Genomic DNA, 26,165 nt, shown 5'->3' with positions numbered 1-26,165 from the left:
TAACAAAGGGTAAAATTTCCTCCTATTTTATGGATGAGTAGAATTCCATTTTGTAAATGTCCTGTAGTTGTTTTATGCACTCATCTATGGATGGACACTTGGGTTGCTTCCATATCTTGGCGATTGTAAATAATGATGTAATGAACATAGGGTACTTAGGTTCTTTCAAATTAGTGTTTTGGGTTCCTTTAGATATATTCTCAGAAGTGGGATCACTGGGTCAAAAGGCAGATCCATTTTTAGTTTTTTGAGGTAATCCCATACTGCTTTCCACAGTGGCTGCACCAGTCTGCATTCCCACCAACAGTGCACTAGGGCTCCCTTTTCTCCACATCCTCGCCAGCACTTGCTGTTTGTTGATTTGTTAATGATGGCCACTGTGACTGGTGTGAGGTGGTATCTCATTGTGGTTTTAATTTGCATCTCTGATGACTAGTGATGCTGAGCATCTTTTCATATGATTGTTGGCCATGTGTATGTCCTCTTTGGAGAAGTGTCTATTCAGGTCTCTTGCCCATTTTTTAATTGGGTTGTTTTTTGGTGTTGAGTTTTATAAGTACTTTATGAATTTTGGATATTAACCCCTTATCAGATGTATTGGCGAATATGTTCTCCCATTCTGTAGGTTGTCTTTTTTTTTTTTTTAAGATTTTATTTATTTATTTTTAGAGCGGGGAATGGAGGGAGAAAGAGAGAGAGAGAAACATCAACTGGTTGCCTCACACACACCCACAACTGGGGACCTGGCCTGCAACCCAGGCATGTGCCCTGACTGGGAATCGAACCGGCGACCTTTTGGTTTGCAGGGTGGCACTCAGTACACTGAGCCACACCAGCCAGGGCTGTAGGTTGTCTTTTGATGTTAGAATAGTTTTAGATTTATAGAAGACTTGCAAAGACAGTAGAGAGTTTCTAATACTTCTAACCTGGTTTCTCCTACTGTACATTTGTCACAACTAAGGAAACCACACTGACATATTACTATTAACAACTTTATTTTGATTTTACTGGTGTTTCCCTAATTTCCTTTTTCTGTCTTTTGATTCCATTCAAGATACCACATTATATGTAGCAGTTCTGTGTCCTTAGTCTCCTCTTGGTCATGGTAGTGTCTCAGACTGTCCTTGTTTTTCATGACCTTGACAGTTTTGAGAGTACTAGTCAGGTATTCTGTAGAATGTTCCTCAATTTGGAGTTGTCTAATGTTTGGTAGAGGAAGCCTACAGAGTTGAAGCGACCTTATCGTCACACTATATCAAGGGTACATGCTATCCACATGACTTGTCACTGATGACGTTAACCTTGTTCACATGGTCAAGGTACTGTTGGCCAGTTTTTTCCATTGTAAAGTTGCTATCCACCCTTTCACCCCCACTTCCATACAATATCCTTTGGAAACAAGTCCTGAAGCTCAGCTCTCACTTGGTAGTTGAGAATGGGAAAGCAGAGGGAGGGCTTCACTGCTTTTGATTCATTCATTCAACAAATATTTTTGAGCCCTTGCTGTGTGCCTGACACTTCTCTGTGCCTTGGGGACAAGATGATGACCACAGCCTTATCTCTTGTCTTTTGAGTCTTCCATCTAGAGGAGACGCACTCCCAAAAAGCAAAGACAAGCTAACATCCTTTCAAGTGTTGTGAAGGAAACAAACTAGGCAAAGGAGGGTATCTCGTGGTCTGGGCAGCAAGGAGGAACCTACCTTACACATGGCGGCTGAGAAAGACATTTCTAAAAGGAGCCATGTGAGCTGACCCCTGAATTACAAGAAGCAGTTATTTGTGCACAGAGTGGGGAAGGGGGGATGTGTTCTGGGCAGAGGGACGACAACTGCAGCACAGGTCCTGGCACGGGAGAGAGTGCTACATGCTGTAGGGACAACCGGCAGGGCAGCCGGGCTCAAGGAGAGGAAGTCTCACGGGAAACAGGTGTGATGTGCAGTTGGAGAGCATGCAGGGCCTTCACTCTCTCCAGTCTCCACTCTTGTTGCAAGGAAGAAACAAAGCTCAAGATATCATTTAAAAAATCTGATTCTTCGCTTTTCATCAACACAGACACACTGACATTGGATGTGGATAGAAAATAACTAGAAATCACTTCAGAACACAGCAATCTTATGTTTATAAAATTTCATTTATCAAGTGAAATTTCCTACTGTTTATGAAAGTAATAGGTAGTACTTTCAGAAATAAGATTTTGCTCCCCAGGCTTCTAAATGCAAACTTTAAAGTTCTAAAAGTAAGCTTTTTTCCTTTCATCCAGCCCATTATTTAAATCAACTCACAAAATTCTCTGTTTTGAGAAGAAATTCTTATAGAGCTGGTTGTAGAAGCACTATTATTAAAATTCGCCATATATATTTTCTCCCAATTCACTTATAAGTTAAAAATACTTTAAAGACTAAAATATTCACCTTAAATCAAGTATTAAGGAATGTAAGCCCTGGCTGCTGTGGCTCAGTGGATTGAGTGTCGACCTGCGAGCCAAGTGTCACTGGTTCGATTCCCAGTCAGGGCATATGACTAGGTTGCACATCAGGTCCCCAGTTGGGGACGCAAGTAAGAGACAACCACACAGAGGTGTTTCTTTCCCTCTCTAAAAATAAAATAAGTAAACAAACAAACAAATAAATAAAATATGTTTTTTAAAAAAAGAAATCTACTAATTTTTGACAAAAATGCATAGAAACTTTTAAAGAATAGCTATCACACGAAAACTAGTGAGGAAAATAGTGAAAAACCAGATTGTACTTGAGAGCCCATTTCTATTAATTATTCACAAATAATCATAATATACAATTTTTTATATAAATGATGAAGATGATTTTTCTTCTATTTATAAGTAAGCTTTATGCAAGTGAAGCATAACAAAACCAGCTAGTAAATATTTTCAGCTTTTCAGGATATATAGCCTCTATAACTATTCAACTCTGCCATAGTGATGAGAAAGCAGCAGAGACAATGCAAATGAATGACTGGCTGTGTTCTAATACAACCTTATCTATGAACACTGAAGTATGAGTTTCAGATAAAGTGCATTTATCACCGAATAGTGTTTTTGAAAAAGTTTTGAAACCTTTAAAAATGTGAAAGGGATTCTTACCTTGTAGGCTGTATAAAAACATGCACTGGGTTCACTTTGGCCCGTGGTCCACAGTTTGTGGGCCCTTGTGCATTACTGTGTGTTGTCCCCTGCCCCCAGTTGAGGGAGGGCTCATACTACTCTTTGGCTCATTCACTGGCTGCTGTGAGTGGGAAAGAACAAAGTGGGTATATAACTAGTGGTTGTAATTGCTTCTGTCCTCAAAGCCATTTTATCTCCTCATCTGCCTATAATCTGGGTTCTCCACATATATACCCAGGGAGATTTATCCACTGTATTGGGATGCAGAAAAATATCGAGACCTTCTAGCCTAGGAATGAAACAAACTTCTTAGAGTAGAATATGGACTTCTCTCTTTTTAACATTACCTTCCATTTTCCACACAGGGCCAAACAACAGCGTATGGTTCTCTCAAGATTTCTCCTTTCTAGATCCTGTCTTCTCTACCTGAATGTCCCATTCTCATCCCTGACACCCTCACCCAGTAACCCGCCACGTTCCACTTTTCTTGTCCTTTAAACGATCAGGAGTACAAGTCTTTCGTCACTCCCCCCATTGAGCTGAGCATATCCTCTCGTGTTCCTCTGGCACCTCCTTCCAGGGAAACGTGTAGAATGTTTTAGGATTACTGTGTTTGTAGTATACAGACATCCTTGAAAGGAACTTAATAGAAGTTCTCCCAAAATTGAAAACAATCCTAAAAGTTTACAAGACTGTATCAATAATGAGAAGTGAAGCTGAAAGAAACAAAGAAACTTCTCTCTATACTATCAGAAAAGAAGGTCATCTTTATTCTAAAGGAAAGACTAGGTTTTATCTCTATATTTCCTTAACTGTTAACATTATAGAATTTTTATAGAAGAGGTAAGCAAAAATTATGCAGGCAAAATTTTAGAAAGAAAAGTATTAGAGAGGTGTGTAAGACAGTTAATAAATATTACATTACTTTTCTAAATTTTATATTATTTGTCACATTTGTTAGATAAAAAAATTTATGACTTTTTATTTTCTCATTCTAAATTCATTTTCATAAGCAGTTTTTTATTCAAGATTTTGTGTTCTTTGCCAAAATCAGAACTCCCAAATTGTATGATCTTCAGGCCTAAAAAATTGTTTCTCTCTGCTCATAATCACAAAAATTATCAATTTGGCTTAAAGTTTTGTTTTTAATTGTATTCATAAAAACTAGTTATACATCTGTGGCATAAACTAAATTTGGGAGTTTTGAGTTGAAAAGAATTGAAGGATGTGTAAGCATGCGTGGATGTTTTATATATTACCTTACCAGGTAACTAATCTTAAAATAAGAATTTAAAGACACTATATCCTATGGCAGCTTTAATTGTAAGCTTTTGTGACTGGTTCTTATTCTTGAAAAATGTAGACTAAGTGGGTAGTAATTATATAATTATTCAAATTATCAATAGAAGGAACAAATTAAAGGAGACACTTTTTAAAATAAGTTTATATATCTTAAGTATAGAACTTAGTGGATGAATTCTAAGTAAACTACTAAGAGCAGTCAACCTAATCCATCAAGAGAAGGAGCACAGGGCTAATGTAGTGTGAAGGGGAATAAGAGGAAAACAGGTAATGACCCCTTCATATGAAATTGAAAGGCTTTTATTTGCTGTTTGGCAGTAAGGCAGCTCCAGTAATAAAGTATTCTGCTATGCTAATATGTTGATATATTTTATACTACTCCTTTTTAATTTTCTTGAGCTTCCTATCTCATTTTAAAAATCCTTTAAGTATAAGTCTCTCAGCTTCATTTGTATACCCTAATGCATCTTTGAAAAAATGATGTCGTAGGAAACATCCATTAGAAATCAGAGTTCAAGGCCCTTAGCTAGCTAAGCAGATTAAGAGCCTGTAGGTGTGCTCTATCACAGCCTTCCAACTGAGTAGAATTACAGCATAGAGTTGTCTTTCAATTGTTCTAAATATCATATTATGGAGGTATATCGACTAAGCACAAGCAGTGGTAAAAGAATTTCTGTAAGTGAAATGGTTACCTCACCAGCCAGCTTAGCAGGGTAGACAGCGGGCGTGGCTGTGCCTTCTACTGAGGGTCTTTGCACGTAGAGTTGGAGTTTGTGGTAGGAGAGGCTAAGGCCAAAACGTGGAGAATAGAGGGATGTTCTGAATATTAAAAAAGGAAGGTGCAGGTAGCTATTTAAGATCCAAGATATTTTATGTAAACTTAAATAAGAAGACATTAAAAATATAGTCTTTGAAATGAATTCATTGCATAAAAATTTGGAAAGTCACCAAATTGAAATCTTATACCTAACCAGATATCTGAAGCCCAATATTTATATGTATATCATTGCATTTTAATATGCTAATAAAATAATTCTTGATACCTATGTTGTCTCTCAAATCTGAAATGAAAAATGTTAAAACCCATCTGCCTCGAAAATTGATTTTGAAATTAATTCTTTACTAATTAAATACTTTTTTGATATAAAGTAGCATTTGCTTTTATTCATTTGACTTTATATACTATTGGTGTTTAATTGGAAAAAGATTATTTGGTATAATAGAGAAGAGATTTCTGTAAATGCATTACTTCTTTAATTCAGAACACTATTCACATACAATTGTAATAAGAACCGGGACAGCTATAGAAAAGTAGTCCCCTTGTCTTTAAACTCCAGAGGATCTGAAATAAGTTAAGACACAAGGATTTGCTAACTCTAAATTGAATATGAGTGTAGCAATTAAAGAGGTACCCGAATATGTTCATGATTTTATTATGACACTTTCAGGAACAAACTCTTTCAAGGTAGAGCCATTAAAAAAAAAGAAGTCCTGGAGAATTGCTAGAAGGTAGAGATGTCTATTAAAAGCACTGGATTATCTGAACATCCAGGCCTTAGAAAGGCGGGAACCAGGTCAATTCAGGGACTTAATTTGCAAGAAGGTGGTCATTCTTGCTAGTTCTCTGCCATTAATATGTGATTTATCCCATCTCCTTATGCCAGTTTCTTTTCATTCTGCTCCCAATTGACTTGGTCCCCAAAGTTCCACAGAAATGTTTGCTTAGCCCACCGCCTACACTATGGATTGGTTGGTCCTGTTGGGTTAGTTGCAGGCTGCTGTCTGAAGGCAAGGTCTCCTGATGTGCTGCTGGACTGCCTTGCTAGGAGAGGAAGTTGACCAAGTAGGTGGCTGATGTATTAAATAAAAGCTTGACAAATAAACTCATTAAAAAAAGCTATTCTGTATGTTCTCTTCATGGAAGGTATGGGATTTATATCACATTTTAGCAGTTGGGTTGGATTTATGTGTCAAGAGCAAATAGATGAAGAAGGGGGAGTTCTAGGCAGTGGAGCAGTTTGAGCCAAGTTGTGTAGGTTTATGCTTGGCCCACGGCAGGTCAGTCTGGCTTTGAGATCCTCAGTGTGGTCACCTTCAGTCACCTGAACAGCCCCAGTCAATGCCTGGCCTCCAACCCAGACTGACTGAAACGGAATCTTTGGGGTTTGTGTTCATTCTTTAGTAGTTTTTTAAAGTTTCCCAGATAATTTTGATGCAGAGGTGTTTGAGCCCTGGACAGCTAGAGAGAAGACTACATTATGGGTTTGTGAAATAGGGCTGTGGAAGAATATTAGAACCAGGCTGCGGTGGCTTTCTGTATCAGGCTAAGGAGTGTCTGGCTTGTATCCTGTAAGTAAGGTGGAGCCACCAAGTTTTACATTGTATCGGTTTCCATCTTTTTCTGAGCTCCGTATAGTTGCATCTATTTAATGTCTTCCAGGGCAGTAGACAGAGAGATGTGTGTCACAGCCCTTGGTGCTCATTGAGAATGTTATTTATTCATTGTTTCTCCTCTGTAAGATTTAATTCCAGATTTATTTTTCTAAGCAGAATGTATTGAAGTTTTTGTAACAATGTTTCATTTCTCTTTAGGGGAGTTGGCTGCATCTTTGTTGAAATGATCCAAGGAGTTGCTGCTTTTCCAGGAATGAAAGACATTCAGGATCAACTTGAACGAATATTTCTGGTAAGTTCTTTACAGAATGCTTTTGAGAAAAATGGGTTTCTAATTCATCCCTTAGTGATACATTCCACAGTGGTAGTAGAAAATAATTTTAAACAAATTTATTGCTCATCACATCTAATTCTAACATATTTTTGGGCCATTGAAAAAGCAAGAAATTGGTAAATAATTATGTTTTTAAACTGCACATTAATAATATGTCAAAATAGTAAGAAAGGACAGGATGCCAGAGGCAGTATAGAATAGAGGGTAAAAATGAGAGCTCTGACAGAAAAATGGCTAATTGCTTATATAGCTGTCTCTCCTTCCAGTAGGTGTAGCTTAACTCCCTCCCATCTCCACCCACTTAAATGTAGGCTTTGATCAGTAACTTTTTCCCCATAAAGTAGAGCATTGAAAGAGGGTAGGGGGAGGAGAGGACAGTAACTTTAAAATGGAGAAACCAGGCAAACAGGGCCTCAGCTGAGTCTTCATGATTATTGTCATCAATACCCTTGATACAGTGTATTGAGAATGGCACTTCACTTCTGTGATCTTTCTCCCCAAACCATAACTGCAGTCTAATCATGGAAAACACATCACACAAAACCAAACTGAGGGACAGTCTACACAATACCCAACTAGCAGTCTTCAAAATTGTCAAGGTCATCCAAAGCAAGGACAATCTGAAAAACTGTCACAGTCCAGAGGAGGCTACAAAGACATGACAAGTTGATGTAATGTGGTATCCTGGCACAGAAAAAGAACATTAGGAAAAAAACTAGTGAAATCCAAGGAGAGTGTGCAGTTTAGTTAATGTCAGCATCCCAATGTGTTTCTCAGTCATGACAAATGTTCCATGTAATGTAAGATTTTATCAGTAGTGGAAACTGGTGAGAGTATACAGGAACTCTCTGTACTATTTTTCTTTTTTTTTTTTGTAACTTGTCTAAAACTATTCTAAAATTTTAAATATTAAAAAATTTTAAACATGCAAAAAATAAAAATAAAATGTGTCCTAGAGCCAGATGATCTGGTTTTATCACCTGCTCTGCATCTTTGGGCAAAGGACTTGGCTCTCTGAACCTTAGTTTTTCCATGGAGGAAATGAGGGATAATAGAAACACCTACCTCATAGGTTGTTGTCGTCGGCAGCCGTCCGTCTCGAGAGACGATGGTGTAGCTTCTTAAGAGTCTATCTGCACCGCCGAGAATGGTTGTGCAGTCCGACTCGGGAGTGACACGGTATCTGTCTCCTCCCGTGTTGAATCGACATCTTGCGATGACGCTGGAGTGTCCTCTCCAGTGAAGCTGAAGCTACAGAGCCTCGAGAGACGATGGTGTAGCTTCTTAAGAGTCTATCTGCACCGCCGAGAATGGCTGTGCAGTCCGACTCGGGAGTGACAAGGTATCTGTCTCCTCCCGTGTTGAATCGACATCTTGCGATGACGCTGGAGTGTCCTCTCCAGTGAAGCTGAAGCTACAGAGCCTGGGCAGGGTGATATGGAGGGTCTGCTGTTGCCTAGGTTGTTGTGAGGAATACTTAACTTAATATACATAAAGTGCTTTTAGAACTATGCCTGTTGATTATCTGCCTGTGAGATCTACCATTGATGTAAATGGGGTGTTAAAGTCCCCTATTGTGACTGTATTACTATCCTCTCCCTTTTTGTCCGTCAATATTTGCTTCATATATTTGGGTGCTTCTATTGGGTGTGTAAATGTTTACAAGGATTATATCTTCTTGTTGGATTGATTCCTTTATCATTATGTAATACTCTTCTTTGACTCTTATTATAGCCGTTGTTTTAAAATCTATTTTTTCTGATATAAGCATAGCTACTCCAGCTTTTTATCTTTATTTTTAAGTATATTTTATGGATTATGCTGTTACAGTTGTCCCAATTTCTTTTCCCTTTGCTCCCCTCCACCTGGTACCCTTCTTCCCTCGGGCAATTCCCACCCTTCCCCCTTAGTTCATGCCCATGGTGCATGCATGTAAGTTCTTTGGCTTCACCCCTTCCTTTATTATTCTTAACACCCCCTATCTATTTTGTACCTACAATTATGCTTCTTAATCTCTGTACCATTTCCCCATTTCTCCCCCTTCCCCCTTCCAGCTGACAACCCTCCAAATGATCCCCATACCTACGATTCCATTCCTGTTCTGGCTGTTTGCTTAGTTTGTTTTGGTTTTTATTTTTTAGATTCAGTTGTTGATAGTTGTGAGTTTGTTGTCATTTTAATGTTCATAGTTTTGATCTTCTTTTTCTTAAATAAGTTCTTTTAACATTTCATATAATAATGGCTAGGTAATAATGAACTCCTTTAGCTTTACCTTGTCTGGGAAGCACTTTATCTGCCCTTCCATTCTAAATGAACGCTTTAGTGGATAGAGTAATTCTGGTTGTAGGTCCTTGCTTTTCATAATTTTGAATACAGTGTTCTCTCACTTATTGCGGGCATTATGTTCTACACCTCCTGGGAAGTAGGAACCTTACATTTATTCTACACTCTTAAACCTACGTAACTTTAACAACATATGTATACAGTACTGCAAAATCCCACGATATAGTGAAAAATCTGCGATAAATAATTAAATATATTTTTAAAAATCTCGCGATACAGTGAGGCCGCGATAAGTGAACTGCGATATAGCGAGGGACTACTGTACTTTTTACCAATCCCTTCTAACCTGCAGACTTTCTTTTGAGAAATCAGTTGATAGTTTTATGGAACTCCTTTGTAGGTAACTCTGCTTTTCTCTTGCTGCTTTTAAGATTCTCTCTTTATCTTTAACATTTGGTATTTTTCATTATGATGTGTCTTGGTGTGATCTTTTTTGGGTCTTAATTTGCTTGGGACTCTTTATGCTTCCTGGACTTGTATGTCTATTTCTTTCACCAAATTGGGGAAGTTTTCTTTCATTATTTTTTTCAAATCAGATTTTAATGTCTTGCTTTTCCTCTTCTTCTGGCACCCCTATGATTCAGATGTTGATATGTTTAAAGTTATCTCAGAAGTTCCTAATCCTGATCTCATTTTTTCAGTTCTTGTTTCTTCTTCCTGTTCTAGGTGAATTTTTATTTCTTCCTTTTGTTCCAAATCATTGATTTTAATCCTGGCTTCCTTCCCATCACTGTTGTTCCCTGTATACTCTTCTTATATCACTTCTTCCTTTATTTTGTGGCTATACTCAATCATTTCTCTGAGCCTCTTGATCACCAGTGCTTTGAACTCTTCATCTGATAGGTTGGCTATTTCCATTTTATTTAATTTTTTTTTTCTGGGTGTTTTTATTTTTTTCTGTTCTTTCATTGGGCCATATTTCTTTGCCTCCTCAATTTGGCAGCCGCCCTGTGTCTGTTTGTGTGTATTGGGTAGAGCTGCTTTGACTTCGTGTCTTGGTAGTATGGCTAATTGTAGTAAGTGTTCTGTAGGGTCCAATGGCACCACCTCCCCTATCACCCAAGCTGGGTACTTGAGGTGTGCCCTTCATTGGGCCGAGTACACCCTCCTCTTGTAGTTCAGGCTTGATTGCTGTTGGAAGATCAATGGGAAAGATTTACCCAGGCCAGTCAGCTGCAAGGACCGGCTGTGACCACTGACCACCAATCTCCTCCCTCTGTGAAGGATCAGCTGTGCAGGGGCCGGGTGGTGGTGCTCTGACATGTTCCGTAGCTGTCCAGTGGGTGCACTGGCCCTGGGGTTTCCTGGGTGGTACAGGCCAAGGTCAGTCCCCACCTGTGTTTTGCCCAAGGCACCCTGCCTGAACTATAAAGCAATCTGAGATGGTTGCTACTTGTGCTGCATTTGGAGATTCCCAGGCAAAGCCAAGCTGTGAAGCTAAGCTGGCTGCTGGTAGTGCAGGGGCCTGGAGCTCACTGAGGTCAGGTATTGCTTGTTTGATAGGATTTACAAAGTTATGAAGCATGAGCCAAGACCAGCCATTTATATGGAAAAGATGCTTGGATGGGCCCATAAGTTGGGTGAGGAGGAGTCTCTGTGGATCTCCAAGGTGAGTCAAACAGTGTTAGCCAGGTTGATGGAGTCTCAGATATGGCACCAGCTTGTTGGCTCTGTGTGGGAAGGATTTAGAAAAGAGACAATGGCCTCTGTTTGCTTTTGATGCCAGATATATCAATTTCTCCCTGTATACCACTGGTGCCTTTCAAGCTGCTACCCCAGTGCTAGAGCTCAGAAGGAGCGAGTCTGAGTAGGTCTTTCAGAGGAACTGCTTGGGGCTCCAGCAGTTTCTTCCACGGACTCAATCCCCACTGGTTTTTGCAGCCAGAAGTTGTGGGGGCTTATCTTCCTGGCACTGGAACCCTGGGCTCGGGGCCTGGTGTGGGGCTGGGACTCCGTGCTCCTGAGATGTCCCTCCAGAATTTTATCCACCACACAAGGTTGAGAGACCAACCTGTTCCATGTCTGTGCCCCTCCTACCAGTCTGGATGGATGTGGTTTCTTTAATTCCACAGTTGTCAGACTTCCATTCAACTTGATATTTGATGGCTCTAGCTGATGGTTGTTTTATATTTTAGTTGCAATTTTAATGTGGTTGTGCGAAAAGGTGAGCCATGTCTGCCCACACCACCATCTTGACCGGATCCTCCTACTCCAGCTTTTTTTCTGGTTCCATTTTTATTAAATATCTTTTTTCATCCCTTTACTTAGTGTGTGTCTTTTGATCTAAAGTGGATCTCTTCTAAACAGCATATGTAGGGTGGAGCTAAAGTAGGTTTACAGTTGTTCATATGGAAAATAATACAATGATTAATAAATAATAATATGTAAATAAACTATTTTGCATATTCACAACTATAAACCTACTTTTGCCCAACCTCTATACAGGTCTTGTTTTGTGGCCACTTCTTTTCAATTCTACTTATTATTTCCTATTCATAAATTCTCACACAGAACAATAAAATAATATTATATGATTATAAGACTAATGCATCTTTGTAATGGAAGATTCCCACATATTAAAAAGTATAAAAGTTGAAAAATCACCTTTTGTTCTACTCTCCAGAGAAAATTATATTTCATATTTTAATATATATCCTCCCTTTCTACACATGTTAAGAAAATTGAATCATATCTTGTGTACTGTTTGTAACTTTTTTTACTTAACAATGTGTATTCAATATCGTTAATTGAAAAATAAATCTAGAAACATCAGTCTTAATGACGGGAGTGTTTCATTGTATGGATGAGATATTATTTTCATAGTTTGTTTAAAGTTATCAGCTGTTATGAAGTGCTGCCAAAAACATCCTTGTAGAGTTATCCTATTACTTAAGAATTGTTAGAATTGAAAGACTTAATTTTCACAAATCTATTGACTATTCTTACACATCCATTCTTTTATCTAAACTCATGAAACAATTCCTTCTCCCTGTTTCCAAGAAAATCTCTTCTTACTGATTTCATTGAGATTGTATTGAGCCTGCTAATTATATTAGGAAGAAATGATATAAAATTGAGCTTTTCTATCCAAGAATAAATTATATTCCTTTATTCATATTTTATGGCCCTTAACATAAATGTACTGTTTTTATAAACATACTTTCCTTTGCTTTTTTCTACTCCACTCTTTATTTTCATTCAATTACTTTAAGTAATTTTTCTCCAGTTATTTCCTTAAAAATATAATAAGCTCATTCATATATGATATCATTGAAAAATAATAGCAGAAGAGGAAGTTTTAATGGGCTATAGTTTGCATCACAGATCATTATGCTACATCTTTAAATACTTTGCTTTTTAATTTGATTAAAGCTTAACGATAATTATATTACCACTTAATCATTCTAAGAATAATTTTAAAAACTTTAGATTCTACTTCACTGTTCACGATCTGATAGCTATGAACAATACTTAAATAAGCTTTTCAAATTACTGGTATTGATGCTAAAATATGAACTTACTATATTTGAAATCAGAAAACATCAAAAAGGAAATCATATAGAAAGAAGTATCTTCACTTATACATTATTTCAGAGTGAATGCAAAAGAAAGGGAACTGGTTATACCAGAAATGAAGTATATTCTATAGCAATAGACCAAAAAATGAGTTTTATGAAATCGTAGTTTATCGATGTTGTTTAATCAAAGTGTTAGTTTTAAATATCTTTTTATAAGTAATTTCCAATAGGTAATATATCCTGTTGGGTTACTTCCTGTATGAAGATGTTGCTATTATTTCTTAATTTTATGGTAATAGTTTCCTAATTTTATGGGTATTCAGAGGCCTTTGAGTTATGGCTAAGCTTTTAATAAATCAAAGAAATAAATCATTATAAATTTCCCATGGCAATATTAATATCCTAAACTACTGTTTGCTCTTGTTAGAGCACAGAGACCCTTAAATGCTGATAAGCAGCATGATTGATGGTAATAACTCTGTCTTTCACTGTAGTTATTATATGTGCAATGCTTTTTACAAGTAAAATGTCCTTTGGTAATTAAGAGATAAATATCATCTAATATTGATGCTGTAGAATTAAAATGTTATATTTACCCTGAAGAATTACACATGATCAAAAAAAGGAATCTACAGAATTTTGACAGTAAATGTTATCATGTTAAATATTTAATTTCCTCCACTGAATTGTTCAAATTTGGAAACACTAACTATATGTCATATTCTACACACAGACTCTCTCTCTCTGGAGTCGTGTGACCATCAGAGAAAGACATTCTGCTAACCCAATAGTGTTGAATCACTGAGAAAAAATGCTTTTCCTTGGTGACCTTTTATTTCTGGTCTGAAGAGGGATGACTATTAATGTGTAATTAATTCCACATTCACAGGCTTCTCATATAAACTGCCAGAGACTGTGTTTTAAGCAGCAGTCACGGATCTGGCCTCTGGTAAAGCTTTGCCAAGGAGATAATCAACTTTGAAAAGTTGTGAAACATAGGATTATTTGGTTTGTTTTGTATTTTAATTCAGAGATTAAGATTTTTTTATTCGCCTGTGAACTGTATATAGTAAGGTGGTTAATAACTTTGAAGCACAAAATTAATAGCTTATTACCCAAGATAACTAATATAATTAACTGCCCCACTATGAGTCTTTATAACAAATATGAAAAGCAATAAAAATCAGTCCATAAAGCCTTTATATTTTTCTTTTGATGGTTTTCTCTTTCTTTCTTCCTTTTTTTTTTCTTTTCCTCTGCTTTGGTGAAAAGGATCAGTTCACATTTTTAATAAGTCCAATGAATTCATTTCTATAAAATAATAACTGTTGATACATATAAAATGAGCTGGCTGTGCTTATAATTTGAGATTTCACCATTAAATCATTTTCCTTGAAATCGTGATGCTCATTTGCAAGAAAGAAGGAAAGTGATAGAATTTTGACAAATTATATTTAAGATACTTTGCATTGCCAGGTGGATGGGCACCTAGTTCTCTAAGAATAACTCTGATCTTAGGTGAAAACAGTGATTTATTTTCTTTTTTTCAGCACTAATTTTTTAATGTGGCATGATATATTTTCTTCACCCCCATTAATTGCAAAATTAAGCAGTAGATGAATTCATCCAGGTAAATATATACTCAGAGTGACAAAATCAGAACTAATTCTTAAAAAATCCTGTGTTCTCATCACATTATTCTGCATTGAAAAAGAAAGCTGCTTGGCAGAGCCCTGGGAGCATGCGTCTCTCTCGCTTCACAGCAGATGAAAAAAAATGGCAGGGGGTGTTTGCCCAGCTCTCTGAGACCTTCGGCAGATGCTCTGGGCTGTGTGGCTCATGGCCTGGTGTACAGCATCCAGGACAGAGGGACTGGCATGATTCTGTCTGGGGGGGCCTTTCCTTGTTCTCTCCACCTATGGATTTTGTTAACCCTGAGGGTCTCACCTTTCCCTGTCTCCTGTCTTCTGGCTTGCACCAGTTATTTTTTAACCTATTACCCATTATTTGATTGGTACAGTTGTGAAAATGTTTTTCTCCCATGTGTGTCTGATTCAGGATTTAAAAGTGTATACGTGTGTGAGACTGTGTGAAAAGACCCACTTGCAGCTTAGAAAGCTATTACTCAGACCAACCTTTGAGTCAGATCATTCCTTAAGCCAGCCTCCATTTTGCAGTGGGTTGACTACAGAGATGTAGTCTGAGACTCAGTTCCAATTCTTGTTTCCCAACCCTGGCTCTGTGTCCAGGATCTTAACTGGGGCCCAGACCCTGAGGTTTCATAGTTGGCTAGGACAGCCATAGAGAATGGGAGAGAAAGCTGGCAGTGACTCCTTAGTTTGTCATTACCATCCGGAGCACCCACATTGTTAAGGTGAAATATTGATGTCACAAATCTGTGTCATCACTGCCATTGTTAGATTCACTTGAGGTCATTTCCACCAGATTCTTCAGCACTCACTCCGCAGCACCAGGTGCAGTGTGAAGGAATTGTGTGCTTTGGTGTCTGTCCTGGAGAAGGTAACAACGATCAAGGTGGGCAGGCAAGCATATCTTTAAGAATGGGGTCATAAATAATTGCTGAACAATTGATCAGCAAACAGAAGACCCGGTATTAGTAATAGATCCCGTGTTAGTTAAAAATACTGCACTGTAAGAGCTAAATGTGGGGTTCTAATCCTAGGCTGTTTTTTTCCCCCCTGAATAAGTCACCTTTTCTAATTGGATTGTAGTTTCTGCATCTTTAAAGGAAGGAATTGAATTAAATGATTTCAGTAACGTCTTGCAGCTCTAATAATTTTTAATTCTAAAATGCATATTACAGGATTATGCATAAAGGTTGGTGGGTAGTTAAAGATAAAATTGCTAAGTAAAATTTTGACAAGCATTGAAGAAAGTTTTAAAGTGAATATTTGAAGTGGAATAAGGGCCACAGGAGATGACAGGAGATGGTGTGAGAGTGGCAGTCTGTCCTGTGTGGGTAGAAGGTGAGAGTGGATGTTCAAGACTGGACTTTGATAGATTAAGGACTTTTTATCTTATTTTATCTATAAAGTAATAATGAGACAATGCAATATTTTAACAAGAGAGTAATAATGTTCAAATGGCTTTAGCAAAATTAACATAGTATGATGTAATGATAAACTCAACTGTATAAAGACTGACAGAATTAGAGAGCTAAGCAATACATGTTGCAGTGAAGGATATTGAAAATACTAAGTATCAATTTTTAAAGTGTATTTTAGCAAAACAAACTAGGGTACAAATGCCTTTGTGCATGTTTCTTTCGAGCCTTATCAGTAGGTATAGCTTTTTACACAGAGGCAAATCTTTTTTCAGTGTTAAATTTATAAAAAACAAAGCAGTTAGAAAAACTTAAAAGCAGTATGAAAATAAATAAAAATCACCATGCAGAGATAACCAGTGTTACACATTTTTGTTATCTTCTTTTTTAGGTTTTCACAATTAGGTTAATAATAAATTATGGTTTTTGTATCGAGCTTCTCTTTATTTTCACATTAAATAAGAAACCATTTCCAAGCCATTAATATATACTTGAAAATATTATTTTAATGATACTATAATGTCTTATAAATGTGCCCAAATGTACTAACACATTGGCCTATTATGAGGTAATTTGCTTGCAGTTTTTATGCTACAGTAAGCATCACATAGTTTTATTCAATTCCATTATTCTTTCAGCAGGATTATTACACATCTATTCCGTGTCAGACACTGTGCCTTCAGATGACGGTAAACCAACAGACACAGTCTCTGCTCCCACAAAAGTACTGTCATCTGAGCTACATTTGAATAGCTTCTAGAAAGTCAGATCAGAAGGCTGTTGCTGCAAAATTGTTTTGCTATGTCCTAGATATAAAGGCTACAGAAGAGAAGGGATACCTGCAGAGTTTCAAAGATACCTACCTGTGGAATTTCAAGCTCATGGAATTAAGTGATTAGTGAGGTCATAGAAATAATGGGGACATAGAAAAGGAGTGCCAGTGGAGGGACCAGAAGACGTGACCTCAGGTTCCTGAACTTTGTATGTTAGCAGCTGAGCCCAGGTGGAAATGTCCAGTACACAAAACATGCAGATGCAGGAGAAAGATGAGGATCGAGGGGTCATTTGCCTAAACTTAAACCATACCAGTCCCGACTAAGAAGGAAATGCCACATATCCCTGCCTAGACCTTAGAGATGCTCACAGCTTGTCAGCATGGGGGTGGGGATGGGGTGGGAACTAGACCAGGAGAGAACAGTACAGTGACATAAAAGTCCAAGTGAAGGAAAAGAAATGAGGGAAAAGATCACTCCCTCGAGGGAAGTTATAGATTAACTCAGGTCTGTTTAGCTGATGGGTAGGGAGTTGCAAGGCCAGAGCCTCACCTTTCTGCCCCTCAGCGCATTCCTCTTGCTGCCTGTGTGGCAAGTGTGTGGTACACTGTATTTGTTTATTAGATGCGTGTAGCCCAGAGGAGGAGAAGGGTTTTCTGCTGAAGGAATGGAAGAGTTGACACAGAAAACACATCTGGGTTTAATTAGGAAAGCTAAGACTGCCCACAGTTTCTAAAGGAGGCTCAGGGTCCTCTTCAGCATCTGGGAGATGCTGGAACGAGGGTGATGTGGCCTCAAGGAGGCCCTGGTCCAGGCCCTCTACTCCTGGCTCCGCTTTCTTTAAGGCTCTGACTGTGAAACAGATCCCACTGCTGAGAGAAAAGGTCAAAAACCCTGGACTAATTATAGCTTATGGTTCTCCCAGGTCAGTAGCTCTGTGTGTGTGTGTGTGTGGAGGGGGGGGTCCATGTAGAAGAAAATGATGAAGAGAGATCCGGTGCAAATGAAGATAGTAGAGAAATAAAAATTAGAGATTCATGCATAGAGACATTAGGTAGGTATTCTAATAAAGTTCTGTGCTAATAGGTCTATTGAAATGTTAGTATCAAACTTCAATAGAGTCATTTGTCTTATGAAAAAACCAGGACAGTGGGATATCCCACTATAGAATAGCTAATCACATTCCTTTTTGCAAAGAAACTTCTATTTCAAAACTAGCTGCCTGTGATGTAAAGATTGGAATTAGGTCACGCGATATGAAAAAACTTATTTTTACCCCATGTCCTTGCATTTACATTATAGTATTACAAACTTTTCTGTAAATGGAAAATGCGAACATTTACATAAATCATTTACTTTCTCATTAAGTTATTCATATGCTCAACAAATATTTATTATGTGGTTATTATGGGATAAATATTCTTCCATATTCTAGGCAGACAGCGGTGCACAAAACAAAGTCCCTGCTCGCAGGGAATATATTCCTGTGCAGGAAGATAGACAATAAACAAATACATAGATGATGCAACTCATAAGTGTTGCATGAGAGAGTCTACTTTACATATGGCATTCTGGGGAGGTCTCAGCAGGCAATAACTTGTGCATTGAGGGAAGTTAGTGAAGGCACAAGACATTCAGGTATCAGGGATCAGCACATTTAGGTGGAGGGAATAGCAGCCTGTGTGTGCTCAGTGATAATAATATTTAAATTAGAGTTCTCAAGTCCAGATTTAGTGAATTAAAGATCATTCTTCCTAGTGCATGAAGGTGATTTGTAATATTCCTATTGCTTTGCCCTCCTTATACAAAGCATTTTCTTATATGAGAAGTCCTTGATTACCTGTATCATTTACTCTTCAGAAAGCAATTAGGAAAATCAACAGAGGGAGCAGGAGGACACCTGTGTGCGTGTTTCAAGGTGGAATTATGCTTCAGCCAGAGATTTAGGTTTCCTGATTCAATTCCCCAGCAATGTTGGGATAGATAGAAGAAAGTGGGAAATGTTTCATTTTGGAGAGTGGATGTTGGCTTAGAGGAGAGAACAGAGAAAGACCATCCAGAGGAGGAAGAGAGCCAGAGGGCGCTTTTGTTGTAAAGTCAAAGGTAGAATTTCAAGATGAAAAAAATGTATCAACTGCATCAATGATTCACCTGATTCTTAAATGAAAGGGTGGTGGTGTGGCTGACACAGTGTACCAGTGTTTGGGGATGTGGGTAATATTTGCAGGGCTGGTGTAATACCAAATGGTTTGCAACTGTGATTGGACAAGAGGAGGAGGTAGTTGCTGACCATATTTTGTTGATCTGTTGTTGATCTGATACATTTTTACAGAAATAGGAATGCTCTGTTTCTAATTTCTGTGATTAGTAGTTTGTGTTACTATTAACATCGGATCGATTTTAGGCATATCCATCATACTTGTAAATATTTCCCAATTGTAGTGGTTTTACCAAAGACATTTCTGGAGGCAGTAGTTCACATCTGTGGTCTAACAATCTTAAATGTTCTGAAAATGTTTTAACCTAATGTATTTGATTTATACTACCATTTTGTTTATGCATGATTTTATTGTCAATATATGACTACTTACTGGCTATTGGAGTTACTTCTTTTCATGTAACCACCTCAAAGCTCTGGGTTAAATCACTAACAGTCATTTTAAAAATTATATGTCGTAGTTTCAAAGTCAGGAATTGAGTGAGGAGTCGGCCAGGCAGTTCTGGACTTGGGATTTCTCATGTGGTTTCAAACAGATGGTGGGTAGAGCGGAAACAATGAAAAACTGGAACAGTTGGGGACTGGCCAAACTTCTCCCTCCTCATAAAAGTCCCTAAATGGGTTCTCTCCATATGGGCTGGTTTGAGCTTCCTTGTGGCATGGTGATTGGGTTCCAAGAGTGGGTGTCTTAAGAGAACCAGATGGAACCTTCATTGTTTCCCTTAACTTAGCCTCGGATGTCATAGCGCGACTCTCTATCCATCAAAGCAGTCACAGCTCCTCCGCTAGAGTCAAGGAAAGGGGACATAGACCCCACGTCTAGATGGGAAGAGTGGCAAGAATGCCAGGGCCATGTTTTAAAACTCCAAAACTGAAATTATGTAAATTTTCATTAAGTCAGATCATCAAGTTGAGCTGATAAACAGCTTTGTAGGGAAAAAACAATCTGGGAAACAGTTGTTTCAAGGTGCTAAATTTTTTTTTTTTTTCCCATACCCCTGACAGCCATTACAATACTGTTTCCCATGACAGTATGAAAGTGTGAATTTTCACCAAGTGTTATTTGGTGGGCCGGGAGGTCCCTCATTTGCTCACCCTCCTTTTCTTCCTTTTTTGACTAACACGGTCACAGACGTGTCAGACTGCAGAGGATGGTGAAATACCGCCACAGTGTGACACATCTGCAGCAAGTGAGGAGGTGGTGACACTTCCAGCAGATCCGCAGAGTGTTAGCCTCAGAGTAGATTCTTATAACTCAAATTCTGCCTGAAGGTTTTTTTTTTCACTTGCAGTTGCTCCCGCAGATCAGTCTTTTATTCCTCAGAACATCACGTGTGTTATCTCTTGTGGCAGGTAGCATGGAAGGGGCTCCCAACAGCCCCCACCTCCTGGTACCACACCCTTCTGTCCTCCCCACCCCTTGAGCGTGGGCTGGACCTAGAGACTTGCTTCTAAATGGATGGGCCTTAGCAAAAGTGGCGGGATATTACTTCTGAGACTAAATTACGAAAAGATCGCTAGTTGTTCCGTGGGAGGACCCACATGTCAAGGAGCTGAGTTTCCATCCTGCACCAGTGAAGGCCAGAGACCTGGCAGCAACCCTGTGAGTGACCTTGGGAGCAGCCCCTCCCCCAGCTGAGCATTCTTGGGAATCCACAGCCATAATTAACACTTCCATTGCTACGTTGTGAGAGACCCTGAGCAGCAGCACCCAGCCGAGGTGCTCCTGGATTCCTACCAACAGAAACTGTGACATAATAAATGTTTGTTACTTAAAGCTACTAAGTTTTGGAGTAACTTGTTTCACAGCAATAGGGAACTAATACATCTCCTTTGGTCCCATGACCGAGAAAATGTAGGTACTATAGCTGTTGTTTTATAACTGAGGAAACTATCTTCAGAGATTATATGCATTTACTTAAGAAATGTTTAATAATTGCCAGAACTGAGACTAATCCTAAATCTGCTGAGCCTTCCATCAAAATGCTCTTCTGTTGTTATTTTGTTGGTGGTTTTTGCTCTGATTTGTAACCAGGACTGTGCATGAGAACAACTGGGGAATCCTTTTCTGAATGCAGAGTCTCAGGCCCCACTCAAGGCCTCAGAAGCTCGGGGCATAGTCCTCTATGCAGGCAAACACACGGGCAAGCCCTGCTTCATAAGTCCCCCTGGTTAAGAAACTCTGCTCTTAAAGATATATATCATACTTCAAAATGTTATGCACGTCTTAAATTTTCTGGCCTTTTGTGGCAACCCAAAAACCTAGATAGTGTAGACATACTCTTTAGAATATAGAAATCATTATTCAGTCAGACAAGTCCTGTGTTCCTTACAGGGATACTCTTGGTATGACCTTCTTGGGGCATGTCTTATAACAAGTATATTCGAAGGTTTCTTTCACATGGCATTGTATTAATAATATTAGGTGACTATTATTAGAATTGTGTACATAGCAAATGGTGATCTGTAATCATATTCCAGCACTATAACTTCATATCTGTTCTGACCACTTGATTAACATTCCGGCTCCCTTCCTCTTGTTATACCTTAGAAGACTTTACTCTCAAAGATAGATCTGTCCAGGCTGTTAATCTTTTCTGAGGCATGAGTTCATTTAAAATCTGACCTTGTATCATCTCCTGCCCCACCCCCCACATGAAAAAGAAAAAAAAAAAAGCCCCCTCAAATCATTTTGTCCTAAATTGATCTCTTATGTCTCATTACCATATATCTTGATAGGAAGCTATGACTGTTTGATTAAAATGTATCGTAAGAATAATCTGCCCAAGTCATTGGAGAATGTCCCTGAGAGAGCAGCTGTATCCTAAGCTAAGTTCACTGATCATCTCACCTTGGAGCTGCGTTGGTCCTCGGTCTCACTCACTGCTTTTGAAAATGACAGGCATATGTTTTCTGGGGAGTATGGAGGCTCTGGCATTTTTGGTATTCTACCTAAAATCTCTTTTATCTGTGAATGTAGTTGTACTGGGACAGTGTTGAGAACTGTCTATTTATTTAAATTTTATTGTTTATTTATTTATTTATACCCCAACTTACTTATTTTATAAATGGAAGTTTATACCCCTCACCCTCTATCTCTGCCAGCTGCCAGTCTGTCCTCTGTTGTCTATAAAGTTGGTGTTTTGTTTTATTTTGATTCCACATATAAGTGAGATCATATAGTATTTGGATTTCTCTAATTTCATTTAGTATAATGCCCTCAAGGTTCATCCATGTAGTTGCAAGTGGCAAGATTTCATTCTTTTTTATGGCCAAATAATACTTACACACACACACACATATGTATGTATACCACAACTTCTTGAGAGTTATCTATTTTAAGTGTACCATTCTTTTAATTTTTACTTGGTATTGTGTCTAATATAAACTCCAGCTTCTGGTACTTTTGAATAACTAAATATTAAAATTGCCAGTGACCCTGAGCTTCTACTTGGGAGTATGTTCTTCTCTAGGACAAGAGCAAATATCAGTGTCATACTTTGCCTTTCATGTTGGCCAGTCCTGGTAAAGATGCAGAAGTTGGTTTAGGGGATGCATTCTGTGCTATCGGATTTCTGCGCCTTTGCACCTGCCAGAAGTCACTCTTCTCCTGTCCCCAATGTCTAAATATAACCCATATTTCTAAATATTAAAAATGTTTCCCCCTCTAGTGAATTTTTCTCTGATTTCCCAATTACAAATTCTCTCCCCTTCTCCTAAACCTCCTGGTTTCTTTACCCAAACTCTCTTCTTTCTCCCTTCAATTTTGACCTTGCAGTACTGTTATTTTTGCTATTAGTCTCCTAATAGAGTTTAGAATTTGGGAGAAGGGGTGGGGGAGGAAGGAGTCGTCGGCAGCCGTCCGTCTCGAGAGACAATGGTGTAGCTTCTTAAGAGTCTATCTGCACCGCCGAGAATGGCTGTGCAGTCCGACTCGGGAGTGACACGGTATCTGTCTCCTCCCGTGTCGAATCGACATCTTGCGATGACGCTGGAGTGTCCTCTCCAGTGAAGCTGAAGCTACAGAGCCTGGGCAGGGTGATATGGAGGGTCTGCTGTTGCCCATGCAGCAGACCCCCCCTCTCTTCGCAGCTGAAGGGTCCAAGGGAAAGACGGAGTCAATACAGCTTGGCTTCAGGTGCGCCGCAGGAGTTGCCGGTGTTGACTACAACGTCAAACCGCCTTAGGGACTCCGGCTCCGGATTTTCTGTCGGGGTTTACTCCCTTAGCCTTTCCCCTGAAGAGGTATGCCACAAGGCAGCGGAGGTTTTTTGGAGTCAGAGTTTTCCTTCTCTGATAGATAGTTATTACAGTATTGTTAACTATATTCTCTGTGCTGCACCCCATGCCTGTTTTGTAACTACCAGTTAGTACTTGTTAATCCCCTCACCTTTGTTACCCCATTCCCCAACACTACTCTACCCTGGCCTCCATCAGTTTGTTCTCTGTATCTGTAAGTCTGTTTCTAGTTTGTTTATTGTGTTCTTTAGATTCCACCTAGAAGTGAGATCATATGGTATTTGTCTTCTGTCACTGACTTATGTCACTTAGCATAATACACTGTAGGTCCATCCATGCTGTTGCAAATGGTAAGATTCCTTTCTTTTTATGGCCAGATAATGTTCCATTTTATATATGTACCACAACTTTTTTATCCACTTGTCTGTTGATGAGCACTTGGGTTGCTTATACATCTTCAGTATTGTAAATAATGCTGCTGTAAACATGTTGGTGCATATATCATTTCAATTTAGTGTTTTGGGCTTCTTTGGGTATATACCCAGAAATGGAATAACTGGGTCATAAGACAGTTCCATCTTTAATGTTTTTAGGAACCTCTACGCTTCCCCATTGTGGCTGCACCAATTTGCATTCCCATTATTCTTCACTGGGTTCTTTTTAAAAATGCATCTTTTGGGGGAACTCTGTGGGGATGACATTAAAAATGACTTTAAAAATTAAAGACAGTTTTCCTTCTTTCATTTGTTTGTTTAAAAATAGATGTGAGTGTATATTTTCCTTTAGTTTCTCCTTATGTGGCTCTTGTTCTAATAATATGTAAGTCACTATCATTTAACATTCAGATGCATAGTTCATTTTTATTGAAGCTCTGTGGAACAAATTGCTATCAATATGCTATAATTAAAACTTGGTATTAAAAATATTTCATGTTTGCCATGTGAAAAGTGAATAGTTGAAAATTGTTAATAAAACCTTTTTAGGAGAATAATATTGGGCTCATTTCTCAGATCCCATCTTATTACTAACAAAGTGAAATACTGCTTCTCTCTCACACAGAGTAGTGATGAATGCACATTTTAATCTGATTATTGGCTTTTTGGGTGTGATTCATTTTGTAAAGCAGTTGTGAGTGCCTATGATACACTCCGCAGTGGGCTTCAGTGAATTTCTGCTTTGAAGAAGTTTAGCACAATTTTTATTGAGTTTTGTTTTTAGTACTTAGTACTAGGAATACTATTCAGTGGAAATACAGAAGCTAAAACCATAAGGGAACCTTGTATGATTGCCAATTCCTTATTAATTTTCTTCCTTATAATGAAAAACATGCTTAGACATAAATAATCAGGTAGTGGCTTGTCTCATAATTGTGAGCTTCCTGATATATCATGATGTCAAATTGGATATGAAATGGGAAAGGTATTAACTTTAGTGAAATTATAATCCTCTAACTAGAAGAAAAAAAATTTAAACAAATGTAATACAGTGTTTCTTCATCTTTTCAAATGCTAAGCTCAATTTCTGTAAATGGTAAAGATGATATTACATGGGAAATCTCTGTACCTTCCACCTAGTTTTGCTGTGAACCTGAAACTGCTTTATAAAATAAAGTCTGCTGGGGTGGGGGGCGTATGATGCTGTAGGTGAATCAAAGTGGAACACTGTTAAAAAAATCCATTTTCTTCTTCTGAGTCAATAGTAAGATTCCCCCTCTCAGGAATTATGTCTTCTATCAATGAGCCACTTTGTGCACGGAAATAGCCACTTAAGCAGTAAAAATATTTATTGCCTGGCAATTGAGTGAAAGCTGTGCTAGATGGGGCAGGGCAGTGCAAAAATCCTGCAGCAAAATGGCTAGTGGTATACTAACAAGGTCAAGTAGAGGCATTGAAAACCTATAACCATTTCTTTGGGAGTAGGGAACAGGGTTGAGGGGCTTTGCTGATGATCCTTCTTCCTGTATATTTAGGTTGGTATGAATTGGTTAAAATGGAAGCATTCATTTATTTGAACAGAGCTGTATCAATATTATTTTTGAAAAGCTAAGAGGTGCTGTACCATATTGTCTATTATATAAACTCAGTGACTTTAATAGAAATCAATGAACCTTTTACTTTTGAGTTTTAAGATAAAGAGTGGTCTGTATGTTAAAACAGATATTTTCTGACTAAAAAAAATATTGAATTATTATTTACTAGTAAACTTTTCTGTCTCAGCCACCAATTAGTATTTTTAATACCATTTTGAAAAAAAAAATAACTCAGGCATACTATATGAAATGATTTCATTTCCTCTGATAGATGTGTTTCTTTGTCTTCAGTTTCCAAAGTAATGATTTTATTCATGAAAGTGCTACAAGAAGCAAGCCTTTGTTATTAAATCAACTAATGCTTGCTATTTTTTGCGCAGAGATTTAGAGAGCTGAATGAAATGCAGCAGAACTCTCATTTCCTCTAGCCTTTTGTCTTACCCTCCACAATTTGAATTTTTGTGTTTAAAACCCTACGTTAAGGTAAAAAGAACTACAGATATGTCTACTATTGGCTACTTCCTTTTCACTGCTCAATATTTTACTGTCTCTTCTCATGTGACCCTGCCCTCCAAACAGCTGTGCTTTATTTTCGCTGATGTGCACACTTATTCCAGATTATTTCCACTGATGTCAGCCAGGCCTGACAGGCTAAGCCTTATGTTTGTAGCATTGGGATAGAATCCAAGAAAGTACTAGAAGGACATGGCCTCTCCTGCAGGTACAGAAAAAGATGCTGAGGTTCCCATTGGTGTAAGTAGTTCATCAAGGTGCTCTCCAATGACAAAGAGCAGCACTTCACTTTTTTTCCTCCCATATACCCCAGGCTG

At 38.3% G+C, this 26,165-nt stretch overlaps 1 protein-coding gene across 3 annotated transcripts in view; it reads left to right on the top strand.

Moving 5' to 3' along the window:
• The window catches only part of CDK14 (cyclin dependent kinase 14), a 564,775-nt gene that overhangs the window by 345,800 nt on the left and 192,810 nt on the right, over positions 1 to 26,165 (top strand). For all 3 annotated transcript variants that reach the window (XM_090287257.1, XM_090287258.1, XM_090287259.1), the window contains one exon: positions 7,016 to 7,109. In XM_090287257.1, the coding sequence (XP_090143383.1) occupies positions 7,016 to 7,109 (94 nt within the window). The remainder of the gene's footprint in view (positions 1 to 7,015; positions 7,110 to 26,165) is intronic.

This window comes from Furipterus horrens, unplaced genomic scaffold (assembly GCF_987537825.1).
Source record: "Furipterus horrens unplaced genomic scaffold, mFurHor1.1.pri manual_scaffold_9, whole genome shotgun sequence".
Lineage (NCBI taxonomy): Eukaryota > Metazoa > Chordata > Mammalia > Chiroptera > Furipteridae > Furipterus > Furipterus horrens.
This window is presented reverse-complemented; position numbering and strand designations above follow the sequence as displayed.